Below are 20,072 nucleotides of genomic sequence, written 5' to 3' on the forward strand. Positions count from 1 at the left end.
GGGGTTATTAAAATGTGTAGACATGTTTATGATGTATTATCTTAAAAATGTCTTTATGTATTATGTTTTTTTTTATAACTGGAAACTTGAAGGACTGCTGTTCATATGTACATAGGAGCTATTGTGCGACTAGTGTTTTACTGTAAATGTCATTTTTGTTACTCTAACTTACTTTCTTCATTTTTGTAACATTGATTTTTAAGTTTTCTTTTTTTTTTCTTTCTTTTTTTTGCTCCTAGCCTTCTGGGCTCATGTTTTAATAGGAAAGAGGAGATATAACCTTATTAACTTATATTCTGATTAGAGTTTACTGGTCAAATTGGAGTGGAAAACTTTGAGAAGTAGTGCTGTTACAAGGCTACCATCACAATTATAAAAATGCTGACTCATAGTATCTGTTAAAATTCTGCAGTGAGTAGCAGGAAAGTTTTTCTGGATGTTTCCACATACCTTTTATTTAAAAACAGAGTGGCTGACCAGCACTGGTTTTCCATAGCACAGATCTAAACACACAACCAAAAAGATGTTAGAAAATTAGTTGTAATGCATATTAAAAACATACCCCTTGTCTGGTTTAAAACCATATGCAAGTGCCAAAGTTTTAACATTCGTTTTATGAAAAAGAAAAAATCTGTGCAACACTGTTAGCACTAGCCACCTCACATTGTTTATGTCTGACTCATTTCTTACTCAGTGCTATCTAACGTGCCAATCAGAGACAAAGGACTGCATTAAACACGTGCATGATCCCTCTGTGTTGCCTTGGTTAAACATCTATTCATTTGTTATCAAATTAATAATCTCCACAGACCTTCTGCTCCTGTGTTACCCCTCCTTTTTAACCAAATTATCTCTTGCATTATGAACGCATGCCTGACCTCCCCCCTCCCTCCCACTGCTCCCTCAGTTTTCCTGTTTTTGTTTTGCTTTGTGTAGAATTCCTCCTCATTTCCTGGGAAAGAAATCTATTTGTGATTTTTAGGAAATGCTACCAAAAAGAAAAAGATCAAATCTATCGAATTATTTTATTTAAAAATGAGAAAAACAAAGAGGTAACTTCTAATATTTATCTGCTGTCGCAGCCAAATGTCAAGGAGGTTTTAGCATTTTCCAAATGAATTATAATTGAAATGAAATCTTATTTTAAAAATAAAACTAGAAACTGAAGACTATGTGGCAGTTTTCTGTTCCATGAGTAATCTTGTTCTTGTGTCCCAGTCTAAAGTGTCTCTCCCTCTCCTCCTGCCATTTTTTTTAATGGCAACTCTCTCCTACCAGTGAGTAACTCCTCATTCTGTGATGACCGGCTGTCTGTTTCTGCACTCTGGGGATTATTCATATCTCTCATGTCCATTGGGAAAGACAAGTTTGCGTCAATGTTCTTTGAAAACAACGATGGAGTTTGCATGCAGCATTTTTTGTCAGCATGTGGAGACGAATCAGATAAACATGGAGTTCATCCTGGATTCGTCAGTTCAGTATGAATCATTGTTTCCTGTCGCAGAAATAGGCTGTTAAAAGGCAGAAGCATGAGGATTTATGAATGATCCCTGTGTCTCTAACACATTACCCTAATGGTCTTTAGTCTCATAATAATCATCAGATAGATATTAGTATTTAACAGCTTTACTTAACATTCAACCCACAGTATTAGTACCACTGTTTTATCTCAAAAGAGCTAAACATGTTGCATATCAATAAATTAAAACAAACTTTATGAATCTAGCCATTAAGATGTGCATAAACTTGGTTGACACCCTGATATTGTAGCACCACCTAGTGGCTTTTCAGTGTAATTTCTAAATATTAGGATCAAACAAAAAGGTGAAAGCCAATATTAAATGCAGTAAAACACACATATGACTGATCTTATTGTGCACAGAAAGACACATATCTTCAATTATATATTTGTCTACAACAGACAAATATGGCAGAAATAAGTGAATTTACCAATTAAATCATATTGTGGGAGTTATTGAAAAGATTCTCAAGAAAGTTTTCAGATGAAAATGATCCCATTGGCTGTCAGATTTTCTCCAGACAAGTCAATCTTACCATTTCAATATCCCTTTTACCCCAAACCTTTCCTGTATGCCACACCATAAACTTCTCCTGACCACTCTAGACTCTGACAGCCTTACACAGAACAGCCTGTCTGATGGAGAGGAGCAGCTGGACCGCCTTCAGCAGGCGGAGCTCACTCGAAACACGTGCATGTCACTGTGGAGGGCAGGAGCAGTCCAGGCCTGGCTGGAGGTTGTCATGGGGATGCCCATGTACCTGAGAGCTTGCTCAGAAAACGTCAAAAGTGGCAAGGTATTCCTTTGGGTACAGGACACATGCTAATAGCTTTTCCTGTTTGGTTTTGTTTGGGATTTTTTGGACTTTTGCATGACAAGAAAAAAAATGTTAGAAGAGAAAATAAGAAAATAAGCCTAGTCTGTTTGGGTGCTGTTCATGTTGCTCAAATAACTGGATTTGCACTCTTAGGTGTTGCTGGGCCTTACAGATGAGGATTTAGAGTTGGGTCTGGGCATCAATAATCCAATTCATCGCAGGAAAGTAAGACTGGCCATTGAGGATTACAGGAGAGCTGAAGGGGAGCAAAGGTGAGTAAAAGCCCCAAAAGAAGATTCTGCATAAAAGAGAAGGAAATATTGAAATATTTAGTTTAACACATTTAACAATGTGTGATAGATTTAACTTTGAAGATGTGGGCAGAAAAACCTCACTGACACTTATAGGGAACAAAGTCTGACCTGTGTCACATGATGGGCTGGAAGATCACCTGGAGCACAAACTGCTGAAAAAGTTAATGGTGGTTCTCCGAGCTCGGAGCACAAGGTGTATCATCGTTTCATGTGTATGAAGCTGCATTGCAGACTGGTCAGGATGTCCATGCTGTTGCATCACTAAGTAGAATAGGAAGTCAGCCATGATGAAATGACTGAAGGAGGACATTTCCTGCACATTTTCTGCTACATCATGTGGATGGTTGGGCTCCAGGATGCAGTGCTGGAAAAAAGTAAGCTAGTGAGGATAGTGTAATGTTTTTACCAATGTTCTGCTGGGAAACCTTGAACACCACCTTTCATGTGGTTGCTCTTTAACTCATGTACCGACTTAGACAATGTTGCTAAAATCACCTCTTCAAACTCCTGTCATTTCCTGATGGCAGCCAGATAAATGCTCCCTACACACTCCAAAAATGTTTCAAGAATGGCTTCATGAACTTGACAATGAATTAGATGAGCTTGTATTATCTCACTATGTAAGATAATGATAACAATGATAATACCTTATTCAGATCCCAGTCCATTCAAACATTTGTAGGATGTAATGAATAAAGAAGTTGTAAGATCCTACATCAGAACTTACAAGACCGAAATGATCTACTACTGATGGCCACTTACGTACCACACTATACCTTCAGAAATTCAGTGGACTCCATGCCTTGATGTGTCAGGGCTGTTTTCATAGAAAAGAGGGATCTACTTGATATTAGGTAGGAGGTCATAAAGTTATGATTGACTGCTGTATAAAACTGACATGAGTAATTTTTTTTTTTTTTTTTGCTTCTGTTTTTGACTTTGTAAATATATTTTGACAATATTACCTTTGTAATTGATTGGTTCCTGATCATGCCCTAGTTTGTCAAAAGCATCTGAGATGGACCATCACTGGGTTGCAACATCATGGCTGAGTGATGTGGGGCTGCCCCAATACTCCCAAATCTTCCAGACTAATTTAGTAGATGGACGAGTGCTCAACTCCCTCAGTCGCAGAGACCTGGAGCGATTCTTCAACATCACCGACCATTTCCACCAGACCAGTATTCTTCTAGCAATTCAACTCCTGCAGATGCTCAGCTTTGACAAAGAGGTCAGATCATAGTTTACACTAAAATGGATAACTGTGGTGTATAAATCCTGCCAGATATGGGGATGAAAAACCAAAATCCTTGTGTTTTTTTTACTACTACTCATAAATATGACTTTAAAGATAAGAAGATAAGAACTATAAGAATATCATATATATAATATAATATATATATTATCATAATATAAGAATTTATGTCATTAGTAATTTAGGCTTAGATAGATAACTGGATTAAATCTTTTTTTTTTTCTTTTTTTTTTAAATATAATTTGAGTGGCCCCATAAATTGTAAAAGGAAACAAGAGTTGGGAAATGACAATCATAGATAGATAGGTGTCCTGTTTTTTGTTTTGTTTTGTTTTGTTTTGTTTTGTTTTGTTTTTTTCCAGTACAGGAATCTAATCAATTATGATCAACACAAATTTCTAGATAACGTTTACAATGACATGAACATTTCAAGTTTTGAGGACATAAAAATAAAAAATAATAATATTTATCAGGCTAGAAAAGATTACCAAAAACATCACTGTGACACTCAAAGGAGGTGTGAGCCAACAAAGATCTCTCTGTAATGTCACCAGGAAAATATGACATTTTTCTGAGGGCGGGGCTCCAAACGTTACTGCCTGTCAGCCATTTTACAAAGTAATAGTTAAAGGACAATAGAATTCATCTTTAAGAAACCCCAATAGAAACAGATAATAATCCAACATATTTTTAAAAGATCCTAAATCATGTGAGAAAACCTGTCAATGTTTTTGTTCTGTGCAGAGAAGTAAAGCTAAATAAGCCTCAAGCTGGTTTGCAGAACCGATTAACATTCTAGAAATGTTCAGCTGCAGATATTGCATAGCTCGGAGATGAGACAAGATACTTTTGCATACTTTTATGGTTAATAAATTTGCAATAATATTGTTTGTTTTGCTTTGAGAAACACTGAATTTATTTTATTTTTTATTCAACTGCTTCTTCTTTAGGACTCATGAGAAAATCAGGATTCAGGTCATTTAAACAAAAGAATATATAGAAAGAGTTTAAATGCTTTCAAGCACCATTGTTCTGTAAAGGTCATGATGTTGCAAAATCCAAGCAGACCTTCATCTGTGCTTTTATTGGCCCCTGCAAGAGTAGCACTTATTCATTTGTTGTGTTTTCAAAGGCCCTGCAGGCACGACGGGCAAAATGTGAGCACCAAAACAGAGACACCATTGCTTGGACATGTCACAGAGTGGCGAAGTGGATCAGAGACATAGACCTTAAGGTGGGTGAGGTGGTCAGTGATGGTAGTCCCCATTCCACTGGAGTTCTGGAGCCAGACCACAAATTATGTGTTTGCAGGGTTGCCTCAAAAATAATGATAGCTTTGTTGCTTTGATATCTCAAAACTGCTAAAAAAAAAAAAAGGGAGAAAAAATAGCAGTGTGTACATTGTAAGACAAAACAGACCACACAGCATGAGATTTTTTTTAAAGGTTGTCCTCATACATACTTATTTCTGGAGAACATGCAGCGCTTAAAAAAAAAAAAAATCTCTCCAACAAGAAGAAACACTCGGGGTATGTGTGTATTTGAGAAAGTTTATTCTATGGTATATGATTAAAAACAAATTTAACTTTTTGACCATGACCAGAACTATGACCAGACTTTTTCTTCATTTTCTTTCTTTCCCTCCCCCCATCTGCACTGTTCACATAGAAGCACATTACATGATCTTTAAGCTCTCCTTGTGATCTCCGTGTGATCTTCAGGAGTTTGCAGATAATCTTCATGGTAAAGGGATTCATGGTGCAGTGATGGCTTTGGACCAGTCCTATAACACGGATGCAATGGCCAAAGCACTGGGGATACCCAGCAACAAGCACATGCTGCACAGGCACCTGTATGAAGAGATGAAGATACTTGCTACCCCTCTCAGGTAGAATAAAAACACTAGATATATTGTGTATTGTTTGATATAAAACAACATCAGTATTGCCACTTTTCTCATTTTTAGCTTATATGTTCTTACAAATGTGACTCCTAGTCGTTACAAACATGACAAATAAGCACTGAACAGTGTTGTGATGCTTTGTGTTTACAGCAATGCAGAGCAGGGGACTGAGCTTATCAATTGTTCTTCACCCGTGGCTGTTAACCGCTTTGCTGATGAGAGGCTGTCAATCAGAAGATCTGGGAAGGTATCGTGTCATTTCACAATCAAGTCATTTCAGATGTGAGGGTACACTTAAGTTAAAAGATGTCCTGCAAAGAATAGGGTCATAGGTTATTTGTTCATTACTTTGAATATTAGTTAAATACAGCCACTATAGGACTCATATTAGCACTTCCTGCGTCTCAACCAGAGCCCCATAACAAAATTAAGTTAGGGTGGAAAATGACTGAATGGTTGTATGAGCATTTCCAGATCAGGCCAGATGTTGTTTTCAAATATTTCCTTTAGGGAAGTCACAAAAGCCTTTCAAGGATGTAGGAGAGGGGGTTGATTGATGAGGTAACAACAGCATTTTCATTTTTTAGCCCTTTGCTGGTTGTCTTTAAACTAAATCAAATGAAATCATATTTTTTTACAAAGCCATTTTAATACAAAAGGTAGCACAAAGAGTATCTAAAAACACAAAAAACTATTTTAAAAGCACATAATCTCCCTTACATACACTCATACACAGAACATGCATTCACCCTCCACTCCTCCACCCTTCTGTCTCTTCAATATAATATAATAGAAATGAAATAAATATCTGGCTTGACACTGCTGCGAGGAAAATGCAGGATCCTTTCACACCAGGAGCCATCCCACTCAAGACCACAGAGGGCGCCACCCAGATCAGGACAGGCAGAGGTCTGCCCCACAGCAATAGGGCTGTGTTGCAGGACCCTTAGCCACACAGACAAAGGCGATCCCCATGGCAACACTCCTGCAGACCAAGCAGGCATAGCCCCCAGCATGAAGGATCCCCATGAGGAAAACGCAGGAATTTAAAGGAGCTATATCTGATTCTGCAGTGTTGAACCATGAGCGAGGAGAACAGTAAAGTTTGAACTGTAAGTCCCGCCCCTAACCATTTTTCCCAGTGAGAAATACTCCTACTCTCCCTTATGCTCTCCTCCCACTCGACATGCATATCATAATGCACACATCTCACTCTAGTTTGTGATTTTCAAAAGGAAGCTTGCGTCCTTTAGTTAATTCACTGTACTGGTTGCATAACATAAACCACAGCATAAGTAGTGGTTATATATAAAGAAAGAAACTGATTCAGTTAGAAACTAAGCTAAAAAAAAAAAAAAAGTAGGTTTTGAGCGTCCTTTTAAAAACGTCAGGAGCATCTGGAGCCCTGAGTTTCTCTGGCAGGCTGTTCCACAGTGGAGGGTTGTAGTAATGCAACAAGGTCTCAGAACAAGTTTTGGTTCTGAGTTTAGGAACAACTAAAATTTCAGTGTCAGAGGATAAATGAGAAGGCCCAAGACCATCAAGACATGTATAAACCACTAAAATAACCTTAAAATCCATCCTATGATATACATCAAGGGTACGCAATTTGGTCCTATGAGGGCCGCAATCCAGCAGGTTTTCCATGAACCGTTGCTCCAACACAGCTGGGTCATCCGGGAGGGGCTCAGAGTAGAGCTGCTGCTTGAGGTGGCTGGTCAGGATGCCTCCTGGACACCTCCCTGGTGAGGTGTTCCGGGCACGTCCCTGCAGGAGGAGACGCCGGGGAAGACCCAGGACATGCTGGAGGGATTAACCCGACCCCGGATAAATGGATGGATGGATGGATGATTTTAATCATGTATGTTGGAACAGGGAAAAACAAAAACCTTCAGGATAGCAGCCTTTGAGGGCCAGAGTTTTGAACATGTGTGTGTATGTACATATGTATGTGTAGGTATGTACATATATTTTCTTTTCTTGTCTCTTTTTTTTTTTTTTATTCATTCGAAATAAATAAACTAAACTATAAAAATAAAAACTGTTGGGACATATTCAGGTAAATGAGAGTGTCCGATGACCAAGGAACTGAGGGAAGGATCAGCACCTTGTGATCAAAAGAGAGACTGTTTAACTTCAGTCGCTGATTTTTTAAACAGATACTAGAGGGTAACATAGTGCCATACACACTAGTGTAAGAAGACCTAACTTTGTGTTTTCAGAGGCAATTTGTGGTCGCACAAAATATCAATTTAATCTTTTTTCATGTTCATTGTTGCCTTTACTTTAGTGTTTGATCTGTTATGCAAGAAATATTACCCAATTCACTTTTTTACTTACCAGATCATGTTTAAGATGTTTAATGTCAGTTTCTTATCTTAGATTTGAAAGTCTAAATACAAACCTACTTTGTGTTTTCTGTCTGTTCTCATTACCAGAGTCCGTTGAGGTTACGTGCAAACAGTCACTCTGTGGAGCGAAGTCTCGGCTTCCACGGCAGCTGCGGCTCCTTACCCAGAGAGGCCAGAGTGCAGGTTGTTCCCCGTGCCAAAGGCAGCCCAATGCATACCTACAAAAGTGTGGAAATCACCAACGTGTGAACAAGCCGTTAACATTTTTACCAACGTTTACACTGTTATTGCATTATAGCTGTTTACTGTTGAAAGGACCAACATTCTGCAATGCTGGACTTTTCAGAGAAAGCTGTCTTCAAAAGAGGAATAAAACGTGTAACTTCATCATTCAGATATATTTGACTTTGACCAACATATAGATAATGTACCTCTGAAGACCTGATGTAGTTATTGTAAATAAAATTAAGAAGATTTTATGGAAAGTCATTTTTGTTTTTTGTTTTTTAATGAAATATTTCAAACTGTTTTTGTATAATCATAGAAAATCTTGCTCATCTCAGATGAGAAAGTTTAGGAATAACATTCAGTGCTCCTTTGATGCCTTATAAGAATAAGTCTCACATGTTGATCTTTGAAGCACTCCTCTCTATAATTATTTATTTACTAAAATGAAATGTTGCTTCATGTCTCGGTTGTAAGGTGATGATGAATTACTATTGAAGTTTGGGGAAAGTCATAAAACGCTCTCACAGTTTACATAAATTTCCTCTATCTCAGAAATAACCTGGGTCCTGTTCTTCTCACATGACCCACTGAATTAACCAGACAGTAATTATGTGGATTCAAACAGGTTTGGCGTTAATATATTATTGTTTTTCCCATTTTATTTTTAATTTATCAGGAGTTATCATAGCAAATTTTTGGCATGTTTATTGACAGCTAAAATATGTTTTAAATGAACCAGTTAAATTATGATTTATCATTTGATATGAAATGCAGTAATTTTTCATTTTCTTTTCTTACTTTTAGATGAAACCATACTTAGTTATCTAAATTTTATTTTAAACCCATTGGATACATAAATGGTCTAATGGATTCACTGACTATTAGATGTTTAACTTGTTTTAGAATTATACAAGGCTGATGACAACATGTTAGTGTAACAATAAAAAGGTTATAAACTCACTGTTTATGCTCAAAAAACATACAAGGAAACAGAAGTCTGTACTGTTGGCTGGGGTGAATGGACCTGATGTCACACAATCAGTAGACATTGGGATTTGAATCTTATGTAACGTTATTTTATTTGGACCAAGTTTACATATTAGTTCTTCTTAATTTTAATATGATCCCCCTATTTCCCCCCCCTTTTTTTAAATCAGTTTTATTTGATATGGGAAACAAAACTACTTGATTACATTAAGTAAAAAGTTATAAAAGTTGAATTTAGATGTTATTTTACAGCCACATGCTACAAATTTTTCAGGCTGACAACCTTTGGTGCAAACATCCTATGTGTGAAACTTAACACAAGATGACCACATCAGTCCACATATGTAAGAAACTTGTTACATTTTATAAGTTCCGGCACATTCAAATAGCAGGGGCCTAAACACCATGAAGCATATGCGAGAATACCTTTCTCTGTTTTCTTACATGCACATAAATTATTAAGTGAGTTACAGTGAATTCAACCTGTGTCAAATGTAGATTTAAAAAAAGCAATTTAGGGATATGAAGGTGATTACATATAAAACTGAATGTTCTTCATGTGTTTTTGTCTTAAGATAATATAAAAAAAAATTAACAGTCTGCTGTTTTAGTGAATGAAGAGAGGGAATGTAGTGGTAAATTTGGTGAAGTATTACACACAACTGCATGCAGTTGGCTGTTATGGACTAAAGAAACACTATTGTCATCCCTTTGTTTTGCTCAGTCACTCTGTGTGGCATACAAGCCCCTGACAGTGTAAAACAAGTTTTTCCGCTGCTTTCTGGGCGTCTTCTGTTGATTTTTTTTTTTTTTTTAAGAGGAAAGGTCAGACCTGTTCAAACCTGTACAGAGAAAGAAATGAAGTACTCACACTGTGTTTGCTTTTCACAAGAGAATTAATATTTGACATTTAAAACTCATCACCAAGCCCTTCGCACTTTTCATATGACAACATTAAGGGTGAAATTACTGTTTATTGTAAGCCTGTCACTGTTGTTTTTTCAGGGAAAATGCATTAAAATTTGTGTTGAACAGCTTTTATGTTAATTTTCTGTCAAGGGGTGAAAGCATGTTGGAATTTACATATTTTCTCTTATTTATAACATGGGTTTGTATAATGCATCATAATTCATTTATAAATCATTTGTTTTTGAATTGTATTTCCCTTGAAGAGTGTTTTTGTTAACTTTACATTACAAAAACAATTGAACTAAAAGCAAGGTTTTTCAGACGTCTATCCCAGCTCCTGTCAGGCAAAAGAGATGCATCCTGAATGGGTCGCAAGCCAATTAACATAAACACAAACCACTCATACTCACACACACATCTATGCTCAGTTTAGAATAATCAATCAATCCAACATTCATGTTTTTGAACTGAGGGAGTAAGGAAGAGAACTTGGAGGAATTCCATGCATGGCTTCTGACCACCATTTTTCTATATAGCTGATATTAAAACATCCATCCCTGACTTTGAAATCTATATGTGCACAAAATCCACCTGTTCCATCTCTTTTAGCATTTTGAACTGTTACCTGAAAAATGAAAACTTTCCTTGAATCTTTCAGTGGTTTCTGAATATTACATAGATGAAGCAATCTCTAAATGAAAACTGAGAAAGCAACTAAGGCTCTCTAAAGGTGAAAATCAATTAAATTTCAATACATATACTTGCAGAAATAACATGAAAAAAGGCTTTTTAGTAGGGATGTGAATCTAATAACAACTCACGATTCAATTCGATTCCAATTTTTTGGGTAATGAGTTGATTCAGAATTCATTCTCAAGTCAAACAGATTTTCTATTCATAATCATTATACTCAAGTAACAAAAGGCACTAATTTCCCAAGCAACTTCATTTTTAGTTCATTTATCTAATTTTAAGGGCCGATTCGATTTAAATTGCGACAGGTATGAAACTTTTTTGCTTGTCATTTTACTTTATTTCTATTAGGAAAAAAAAAAACACACAGTAGCCAGACCACCATTCTGCTGCTATAATGCCCAAGAACAATAAAAATGACAACAAATTTTATAATAGATTATATTTATGTTTTTGGGGGGGAAAAAAATCAATTTTTTTAACAAAAATATCTATTTTAAAATTGCGAAGCAAAAGTACCGCTTTTCAATTTTTTCTATTCAATTCCCCACCCTTACTTTCTAAATCAGTTATTTATCTTTACAGGTGACACAAATTATTTTATGCTGAGTTCAAGCCAAATACTGAATCAAATATTATTTTTTTATAGAAAGCATAGTTCAGGGGTGTATACATTGCCTGCTTATTCACTCACTCACTCTCTACACAGGCTTCAATAAATTAAGGACACATAGAGGCAAACAGCTTTTTTGTTTTTTAGACAATAAGTTGCAAAGATACTAGCATTAAATTAAAAAAGTGTGCCAGATGGATGTATAAACATGTTTGTAGTGTTAATTTAACACTATTGATTTAGCTGTGTAGTTGAATGCAGGAGCTTTATAATTATGCACATGATAGAGTTAGTTAAATACACTTTAAAGAATCATGGGCAGGATATCCACAAACCAAATCTTACATAACACCTAATGGTTCAAATTGGCTCATATATATTTTACATGTATTGTATCCAACTGCAGTGATATTCCAATATTGAAATAGCCATGCATCCATTTCTTGTCACTTTTTCGGTATCATATCAGGGGAGGCAACAATTGTTTTATTTACTAGTTCAGCCAGGGGATCTCAAGGTTTTCCAAGGTCAGCAAAGACATGTAGTCCCTGTCTCCTGGGTCTTCCCCAAAGGTCTCCTCCCAGTGGGAAGTGCATGGAGTACCTCAGTAGGAAGACATCCAGAACTCATCCTTAGATGCCCAAGTAATGTCATCTGAATTATGACTCATATAACTAGATTAAATAAACCAGAAATCATATCAAACGTTTGTTAATAGTTATGTAGTTTTAATGCAACAGTTTAAAAGCCATGACATGTTCACTTCCAATGAAGAACATTTTAGATATGTTATATGTGGTTCGATTACTCCCATTAAGGTCCATCTTGTTCATGTCTTCCTTTTTTCTCTTGATTTTAGCCAAAATAAAAGCTAACCCAACCAAACCACAATGCTTGGTGACAAAATAAGGCAGTATTCTGCAAGATGACGTTCCTGTCCCAGCATGCAACACGGCATAACGTAACACTATGCTTTCTTTAAAGCTCCTAAATGAATGGCAACCTCATCTTTGACGTCATTAAATCCTACACACCTTCACTTTATTAAGACACCCATGGATATAGCTAGTTTTGTGGAAATTCGTCACACATTAGGAGTGACTTTAAAGAAAATTTTAAAGTTTCCCTCCTTTTTAGTGCAAAACACTTCATAGGTCTACTTTTGTCCCCATAAGACGCTGACCTGGTCGGCGCTAGGACCATGAAGAAAAGCGATCACCCTTCACCATCGCGGGAGGGGGGGTTTTACTACGGCTGGAATTTGTTCAAAGTTCCTATCAACTATCTTTTCACATGCACTGGGTCACGTTTAGGCGGCAGAAAGCCGGTCGTTATATCTAAATGAATAATAATCACTGGGGGCTGGTCTGTGTCTATGTTGTCTTCCTCATTTCCAATCTGATCTGCCCCAAAACACCTGCGTGAGTCAGGTAACTCACCGATGAAGAGGGAAGTCCTGCGTGCTGAGCGGTGAAAAAGTAAGGCCTTTCTTTTTTTCACTTCACCACGACCACACAAAATGCCATGAACCAGTCCGGTGTTCATCTGAGCACCGTTTATCGATGGCTTTGATAGATTTGCGGTGCGAATAAAAGGCGTTCACTCAGAGTTGTGGCTGCTTAAGATTCGTGACGGTGGCGTTTAGAGGACAGGTGCCCCATCTGAGGTCCCTTCCTACTTTCCACAAAATGAAAGTACTTTCAGCACACAGTCTGTACCCGCAATAATCTTCATTTTTCTCTCCTCCTCGTTTCAGGTGTGGTAAACTGTTCATGAGAAGCAGAAACTGAGTCCAACTGTTTTAATCCTGACCGTGTAAAGAAATCGATCCGGACACACCCATACACACCACCAGGCCTACAAATGACAAACCAGGGTTAACGCAAATAAAAGGGATGAGTACACTAGAAGACACAAATCTGGGCTGTTTTTAGTTTTTTTTTTTTTTTTTTTTTTTAATTATTTTTGGTCTCACAGTCTGAAATTATTAGACTATGTATCTTAAACTCTAAATAATTGTTCATATGTACCAGAATTACTCCAAGAGTCAGATATTTATTACAAAGCAGAAAACTATCATGTAACCAACTGTATTTACTTAAAAATGAGGATGCTCAGACTCAACTCTGCTTGAGCCAAAACCAGAACCTTTTCCAAAGACCCTTTTAATTAAAATATCTATCATAATAATCATATCTGCGCTGGACAGATTTAAAAAAAAAAAAAAAACAGTTTGTGAACCTTTAATCTTAGCAATATAGATGAAAACACTGAACTTGGTGACGATAATTTGTTCATTTGGAACGCTGATGAAGCAAACAGATTATTCTGGAAGTCTGAAACATATGTGATGCGCTCATTCGAATAGAGTATTACAGAGAGCTAGACAGAGATGTTGGACACAGGGAATGCAAGCTTTGTCTTATTCAAATGAAAATGACACTTTCTATAGCAGCAACAGCAAGACCAGTACAAATTTCTTCCTCTTTTCAAAAGCTGCCATGTCTTTCCTCCATGTTATCAATCTGTGTTGTTATGCATTCTCTCTTTTTACAGCCTATCGGGCATATTATGATCTGTAATCTATTCCTGAGACCTGCTCTGTCGCAGTGACTCGATCTGGATGTCTGAATGCTGTTGTAGTCGTGCTAATGTCTGTATCTTTCTTGAAACTGAGACACTGCTAAACTAAATCTCCTACTAGGGATAAGTTTGTTTGCATTAACTTAAGGGTCTGCTAGAATAAAATCCAGTGAATAAGCATCAATCTATTGTTGGGATTGATGGTGGTAAGTAAAACTGTAAGCTTGAATGCCTGCAATGCAACATTTTCTCCATAAAGATTGTGACCTTTATTGCTGACTTCTGCAAGAAAGTGTCTTCCTGGAAGTGGTAGTAGGTTAACTAGTAGTAGTACCACTAGTAATAGGTTAACTGTCAGTCCATCTTTAGCCAGAATTGATCTTTAATGTGCCCCTTCTGCAATGTGCAGGAGCCAGACTGGAAGTGGTTCCCTGTTGAACCATTATTGGTTCAAAAAGAGCAACTCTCATTCAATCTCTCCAGAGAAATATGACTTTTCTCTTGGTAAGGGTGTTGACTCTTCAGCTTCTTGTTTACTTTTGCGATGTGCATGAGAACTGGAAAGTTTTTCTTTATGACAGAGCAAGTCAGTGACCCTTTCTCCTACTGGGTATGGAGTAGCAGCTAGTACCTGCTAGTAAGCATTGTCTTTTGGCATTTTTTTTACCTTTATGATTTTGTTGTGAAGGAATGGATGTGTATCACCTGGAAAACTGGTGTTAATTAGATGCAAATTAGTTGTTTATAATCTTTTTGCATGCCTATAGACAAGAATGCCAGGCGATAGATTTGTTAATATCATTATTAATAAGAAAACCAATGTGTCACTTCATTCCTTGTGTTTTTACTCCTCTCATGATCGTGTCTGTCTGCCCCGTGTTTGTCATGTATGAACATGCATTGGCCAACCACTGCATTTGTCATTTAATCATACCTGTTTTGTCACACCTGCAGCTGGGTTTCTGTCTCACTCATTCTTTGAAAAAGCAGCAATCTGAAAACAGTTTGTGAACATTAATAGTACCTGGTGTTAGAAATAAATCCCAGCTGCAGGCAGATTACCTTCATGGGGCAGAAATAGAACAGTGACATTAAGGTATTTGAGTCATTTATTGCCATACTCGTGTTTATTATTTTGCCACAGTTACTTTGTACATATTCAAAGACACTAAATGCTTTCTGACTGATGGAGCCAAATATTTCCTATTTATTTTTGTTTTTCAGTTTTTCCTGCAGGCATGTGTTCCAGTCGAAGTGCATGCAGCGGTAACCGTCCCAACAGGTCCTCCAGCTCTGAGTCTGGAGGATCAATGGCCCACTATGCCCTGTGCGCTCTAGGAGTGGGGCTCATCGCCCTGGGCGTTGTCATGATCGTGTGGTCTGTGATTCCAATGGACAAAGAGAGCTCAAGTACATCTCAGCCTCCTTTGGGAAACTCCACTCTGAATGATGATGCTCAGGATAAAACCACACAGCCTTCAATAGTGGCATTTGTGCTGGTCGGAGTCGGGACAGTCATATTGCTCTTGTCGATTTGCCTCGGCGTGAGGAACAAGAGGAGAAGTCAGAGCAGAAGTAACCAAACAGAGGCACTAGGAGCTGTCTTCATGGACCATGTGGCAGGAGAACAGGGACAATCGTGAGTGGGGTTTTTTTTTTAAAAATATCTTTGAAATATTTAAAGATGAATGGTACAAGTTGTAGTTTTCCACATCTGGATTATTATACCAGACCTCATGTTATGGTCTTCCATGCCATCTCCACCTTTATTACAGGCGAGCAAACAGCCACGATAACATTCGTCCACTGTCACCTCGTTGATGTTATGAGTCAGATCATCATAAAGAGACATTCTGAACAAAGTTCCTCTGAGATTATAAGACTTTATGAGAAAAGTGGCAGAAATAATCTAATTTATCACAAGGAATCAGACCTGTAGGAAAAGGGTGGTTTGCACTGAAAATCCATGTCCGTGGAATACTTAACTATTTAATACTTAGCTATTCTATTATTTTCCAACCACAAATGGTCATTTTCACATAAAGTTAAAATGATTTCAAATATATAAATGAGTTCTTTGTGTCAATTTAACCTGATAAACCTGACTTTAGAGGCAACTTCAGAGAATCAGGTTTATAACCTTGCTAACATGATCATGTGGTGTTTTTGTTAACCAGGAGGTACATTGTGAGTAAAACAAGTAGTCAGTGCTTGACTCTGAAGGAAACCTTCAAACTACAGAGAACCAGCAGCCTAAAAATAACTGTTTAAATGATCAGAGTTTAATGTGTAATAAAATATATGAAACCAAAGCCATCAGGGGTGCCAGCATTTAACAATCAGGGTTCTTCCTGGTGCTCCATTTCAAAGGAAACTGAAGCGAATGAAGAAAACTTGTTTTAATTCTGAAGAATCTCCTCTTAACAAGGTCTTCTTTTTTTTCTGCCTTCTGCAGAAAATGTCATTTCCAAAATAAATTACGTACATCTCAGCAACTACAAGGGCTGTGTTCTTGGTCTTAAAAGAAAGCTGAGGCATGTGACATTACTACAGAAGTGTAAGATATGTGTGACTGTGTTTGGTACTCCCTGGCAGCTACCTCAGAGTTTATGTCACAGTCAGGAGACAGTTGTTTTTTAATCAGCAGTCGTCTTTAATATTGTGTGGTTTGACTGAGATGGAAAACCTTTGCAGAAGCTGGCAGTGGAGTTCTCTCTTTTTGTTTGTTTGTTTGAATTTACATCCTCATATAATTGTTTGCGGTTTGAACCATGTTTTCATTTAGATGCCAATGCTTGTTAGGCTTGAAGCTGAGTTTGTGCCTGTCATGCTACATGTAGGATTGGTGCTTCCGAGTGTTCAAAGATTATCTGTACGCATCTCACACTGCCTTCTGTACTTTCATCAAGAAGAGGTAAATACTGCTGTAATATCTCCCTTCAAGGTTTCGAGAGTTTTCTCACATCATGGCACTATGACAAGTCATATCAGCATGCAATCTTTGCAATTATTGTCTAAATTTATTGATTAATGCAGTGGAAGCAGCTTAAAGAAATTTAATCTCCACAGTGAGTGAAGGTTTAATTGCATTGCAGTAACAGTAGTTGTTAAGTTGCTGTTTTTATCAAATGAAACTTCGGCAACAAAATATTTGTAAGCCTTATAAGTTGTCATCAAAGTTGTAATATGGCTACCAAATGCAGAACATGAAGCAAAATTTTGGTTGATGGGAAGCGTTTGGGCAGACAGAAGCTTCAGTTGTAGCTCAATCCTCTTTTATTCATTTGATTCATGTGTTGAGAGAAAATCAATTCAGAGCTGCTGATGAATCCTTTAGGAAGGAAAGTTTGAACGTCCATCCATGTTTTATACTCACTTAGTCCAGTTCATTGTCGCATGAGGCTGATCCCTATCCAGTGAACGGTGCTATGGATGGCTCTCCACTGCATGGCAGGGCTAACACAAACACAATCGACCATTTATTGTCACACCCCAGAGTCGCCAGGGAAAACTCCTACACGCATGGAGGGGTGGATGGATTCCTCTGACCAGTCGATAAGAAATTGAACCACTGCTGTGTGTATGTGTGTGTTTAATATGAGTGCTGCAGTTTAACACTTGTGCTGTGGTGAAAGTGATCTGTAAATATTACGAGGTCCGATCTGTTCAGATTCTCAGAAGTCTTACTGAAAAGCACCGGTGGAATAATCTGGTCAGACATGTTCAGCCGCCACCAGATCAACGGAAAGCAGCGCATGTCTGACAGGGGCTTTGATCGCTTCTTATTTCTGTCTCCGAGAGACGCATCAGACCCTCCTCCAGACCATCTATCCATCCATTCTCCACCACTTATCCGGGGTCGGGTCGTGGGGGCTGCAGCCTAAGCAGGGAAGCCCAGACTCCCTTCTCCCCAGCCACATTTGCCAACTCTGCGGGGGAGATCCCGAGGCGTTCCCAGGCCAGCCGAGAGATATAATCCCTCCAGCGTGTCCTGGGTCTTCCCCGAGGTCTCCTCCCAGAGGGACGTGCCCGGAACACCTCACCAGGGAGGCGTCCAGGAGGCATCCTGACCAGATGCCCGAGCCACCTCAACTGGTTCCTTGATGACTGAGCTCCTCACCCTAACTCTAAGGAAGAGCCCGGCCACCCTGCGGAGGAAACTCAATTCAGTCGCCTGTATGCATCAGACTGAAAAAATTCCTCTTGAATCATTTCCAAAGTTGCTTTTTAAAGTGTAAAAAAATGCAGAAACATTTCTCCTTCCTTCCTCATCTAGGCTTTGTGGAGGTCCAGCTGATGCGATTCAGGAACATAAATAGCATCAGAATGTTTCACGCTGCATTGAGATTTAAAACAATATCGTCTAATTTTTCATCTTTTTATTAAAATAAACAAAAACACCTTTTTCTTTATCTTTTTTGTTTTTTGTCAGTTTTGTGCTTTTCTTTTTTTTTTTTTTTATTATTAAACTTTTTCCCTCTTTCCAGGACTGTAGACGCAACTACATACAACGTGCCGAGCTATGAGGAAGTTGTAGGTAGTGGCAACTACCCCGTCCGCCAGAGCAACCTTCGGCAGAGCACCTCCCATCTGCCGTCCTACGAGGACATCATAGCTGCTGTGGAAAATGAGGGAGCACAGCCCCCCAACAACTCGACCGAGTCAGTCCCTCTTAACGACACGCCGCAGGCTCAGCCTGCTGCTGAAGCCCAACCTGAACATGCTACCCTCTCGCCAAACTCCAGCTTACCTGCTCGTAGCAGCAGCCGCGCCAGCCGTTTGCTGCGCCCGCTGAGAGTCAGGAGAATAAAGTCCGACAAACTGCACCTAAAGGACTTCCGCCTCCAGATCCGCACCCCCACGCAGAACCCTGTGACAATTGAGCCCATCACTCCACCTCCACAGTACGATAATAAAATGCCTGAATTGCAGTAGGATAATATCTGATTCCTTCTCCCAAGAAAAGATTAATGAAAATAGTTTTTAGAGCTGATGATGAGAGCCCATTTTAAAAGTTGGTTTGATTAGTGGGTCCAGCGGGAGGACAACTGAGCCTGTATTACTAAAGCTTGTGATTGGCATATTTATTCAGTCATGATGCTTTGATCTGTGTGACGAGCATCAACTTTTAGAGGTGAGTTTAGGTTTTATTACTTTTCTGTTAGTTGTTTGTTAGGTTTTTTTTTTGTTTTTTTTTTTGTTTTTTTGGTTTTTTTTATATACAATTGTAATAAATAAATCTCTTCTAAGATTTGGTTTTGTTGCTTTTGTGTGAATGTTTAAAAGCGGCCGATGTAATGTAGAGGGAGACATAACTATTTAACTGTAACCTTTTAATATTACATTATCCGATGGGAAGATTTTATATGTGATAAACTATAACAAAGCATAAAATTTAAGACTTTTCTCCTTTTGAATGGTTTTTGGGTGTCATATTTTAATGTTCTGTCTCAAGGAAAATTGCTCAAACAATGTAGTTGATGCATATAAAGAGAAAACAAGTAATAGGAGACCTTAAGTGTTGACACAATTAACATTGTGGTGTTTCAGTATTGATAACTAGGCCTACTGTACTTTTCTGTAAATATTTTCATAAAATTTGAAATGTTTCCAATACTTGATGCTGTTTATATGTGGTTGTATATTATCGAATTATGGCAAAGAAATGTTTTTCTATTACATTTGTTAGAATTTAATATTTCATACAAAAGGTCAGGGTAAAGTGATTCACCATTGGGTTTTGTTAATGTTAAATAACTGCAAATAAATAATATACATAACACGGTATGTTGCCAGACAAAGGAAAATACTGTTGGTGCCTTGACAAAGATGATTCTTCCTTATTCTAATGATTTTTCTTTATTTGCATGCTGTAAGATTTCTCAAGCTGTATTTATTA

General features: G+C 37.9%; 2 protein-coding genes across 2 annotated transcripts; both read left to right on the forward strand.

Moving 5' to 3' along the window:
- Positions 1-39: 39 nt before the first annotated feature.
- Positions 40-10,433, forward strand: LOC306757262 (kazrin-like). Its single transcript, XM_079242264.1, has 7 exons — positions 40-2,316; positions 2,491-2,609; positions 3,651-3,882; positions 5,039-5,140; positions 5,628-5,794; positions 5,960-6,056; positions 8,248-10,433. The coding sequence occupies exons 1-7, from the start codon at positions 2,092-2,094 to the stop codon at positions 8,407-8,409; spliced, it is 1,104 nt and encodes a 367-aa protein (XP_079098390.1). The 5' UTR covers positions 40-2,091; the 3' UTR covers positions 8,410-10,433.
- Positions 10,434-15,411: 4,978 nt separating this feature from the next.
- On the forward strand, positions 15,412-19,108 carry tmem51b (transmembrane protein 51b; the record flags this gene model as incomplete). The annotated part of the gene is made up of 2 exons (XM_079241478.1): positions 15,412-15,812; positions 18,661-19,108. 2 exons carry the CDS (start codon positions 15,412-15,414, stop codon positions 19,106-19,108), a joined length of 849 nt encoding a protein of 282 aa, XP_079097604.1.
- Positions 19,109-20,072: the final 964 nt, after the last annotated feature.

The sequence above is a fragment of the Telmatherina bonti genome, assembly GCF_933228915.1.
Source record: "Telmatherina bonti genome assembly, chromosome: 6".
Taxonomy (NCBI): Eukaryota; Metazoa; Chordata; class Actinopteri; order Atheriniformes; family Telmatherinidae; genus Telmatherina; species Telmatherina bonti.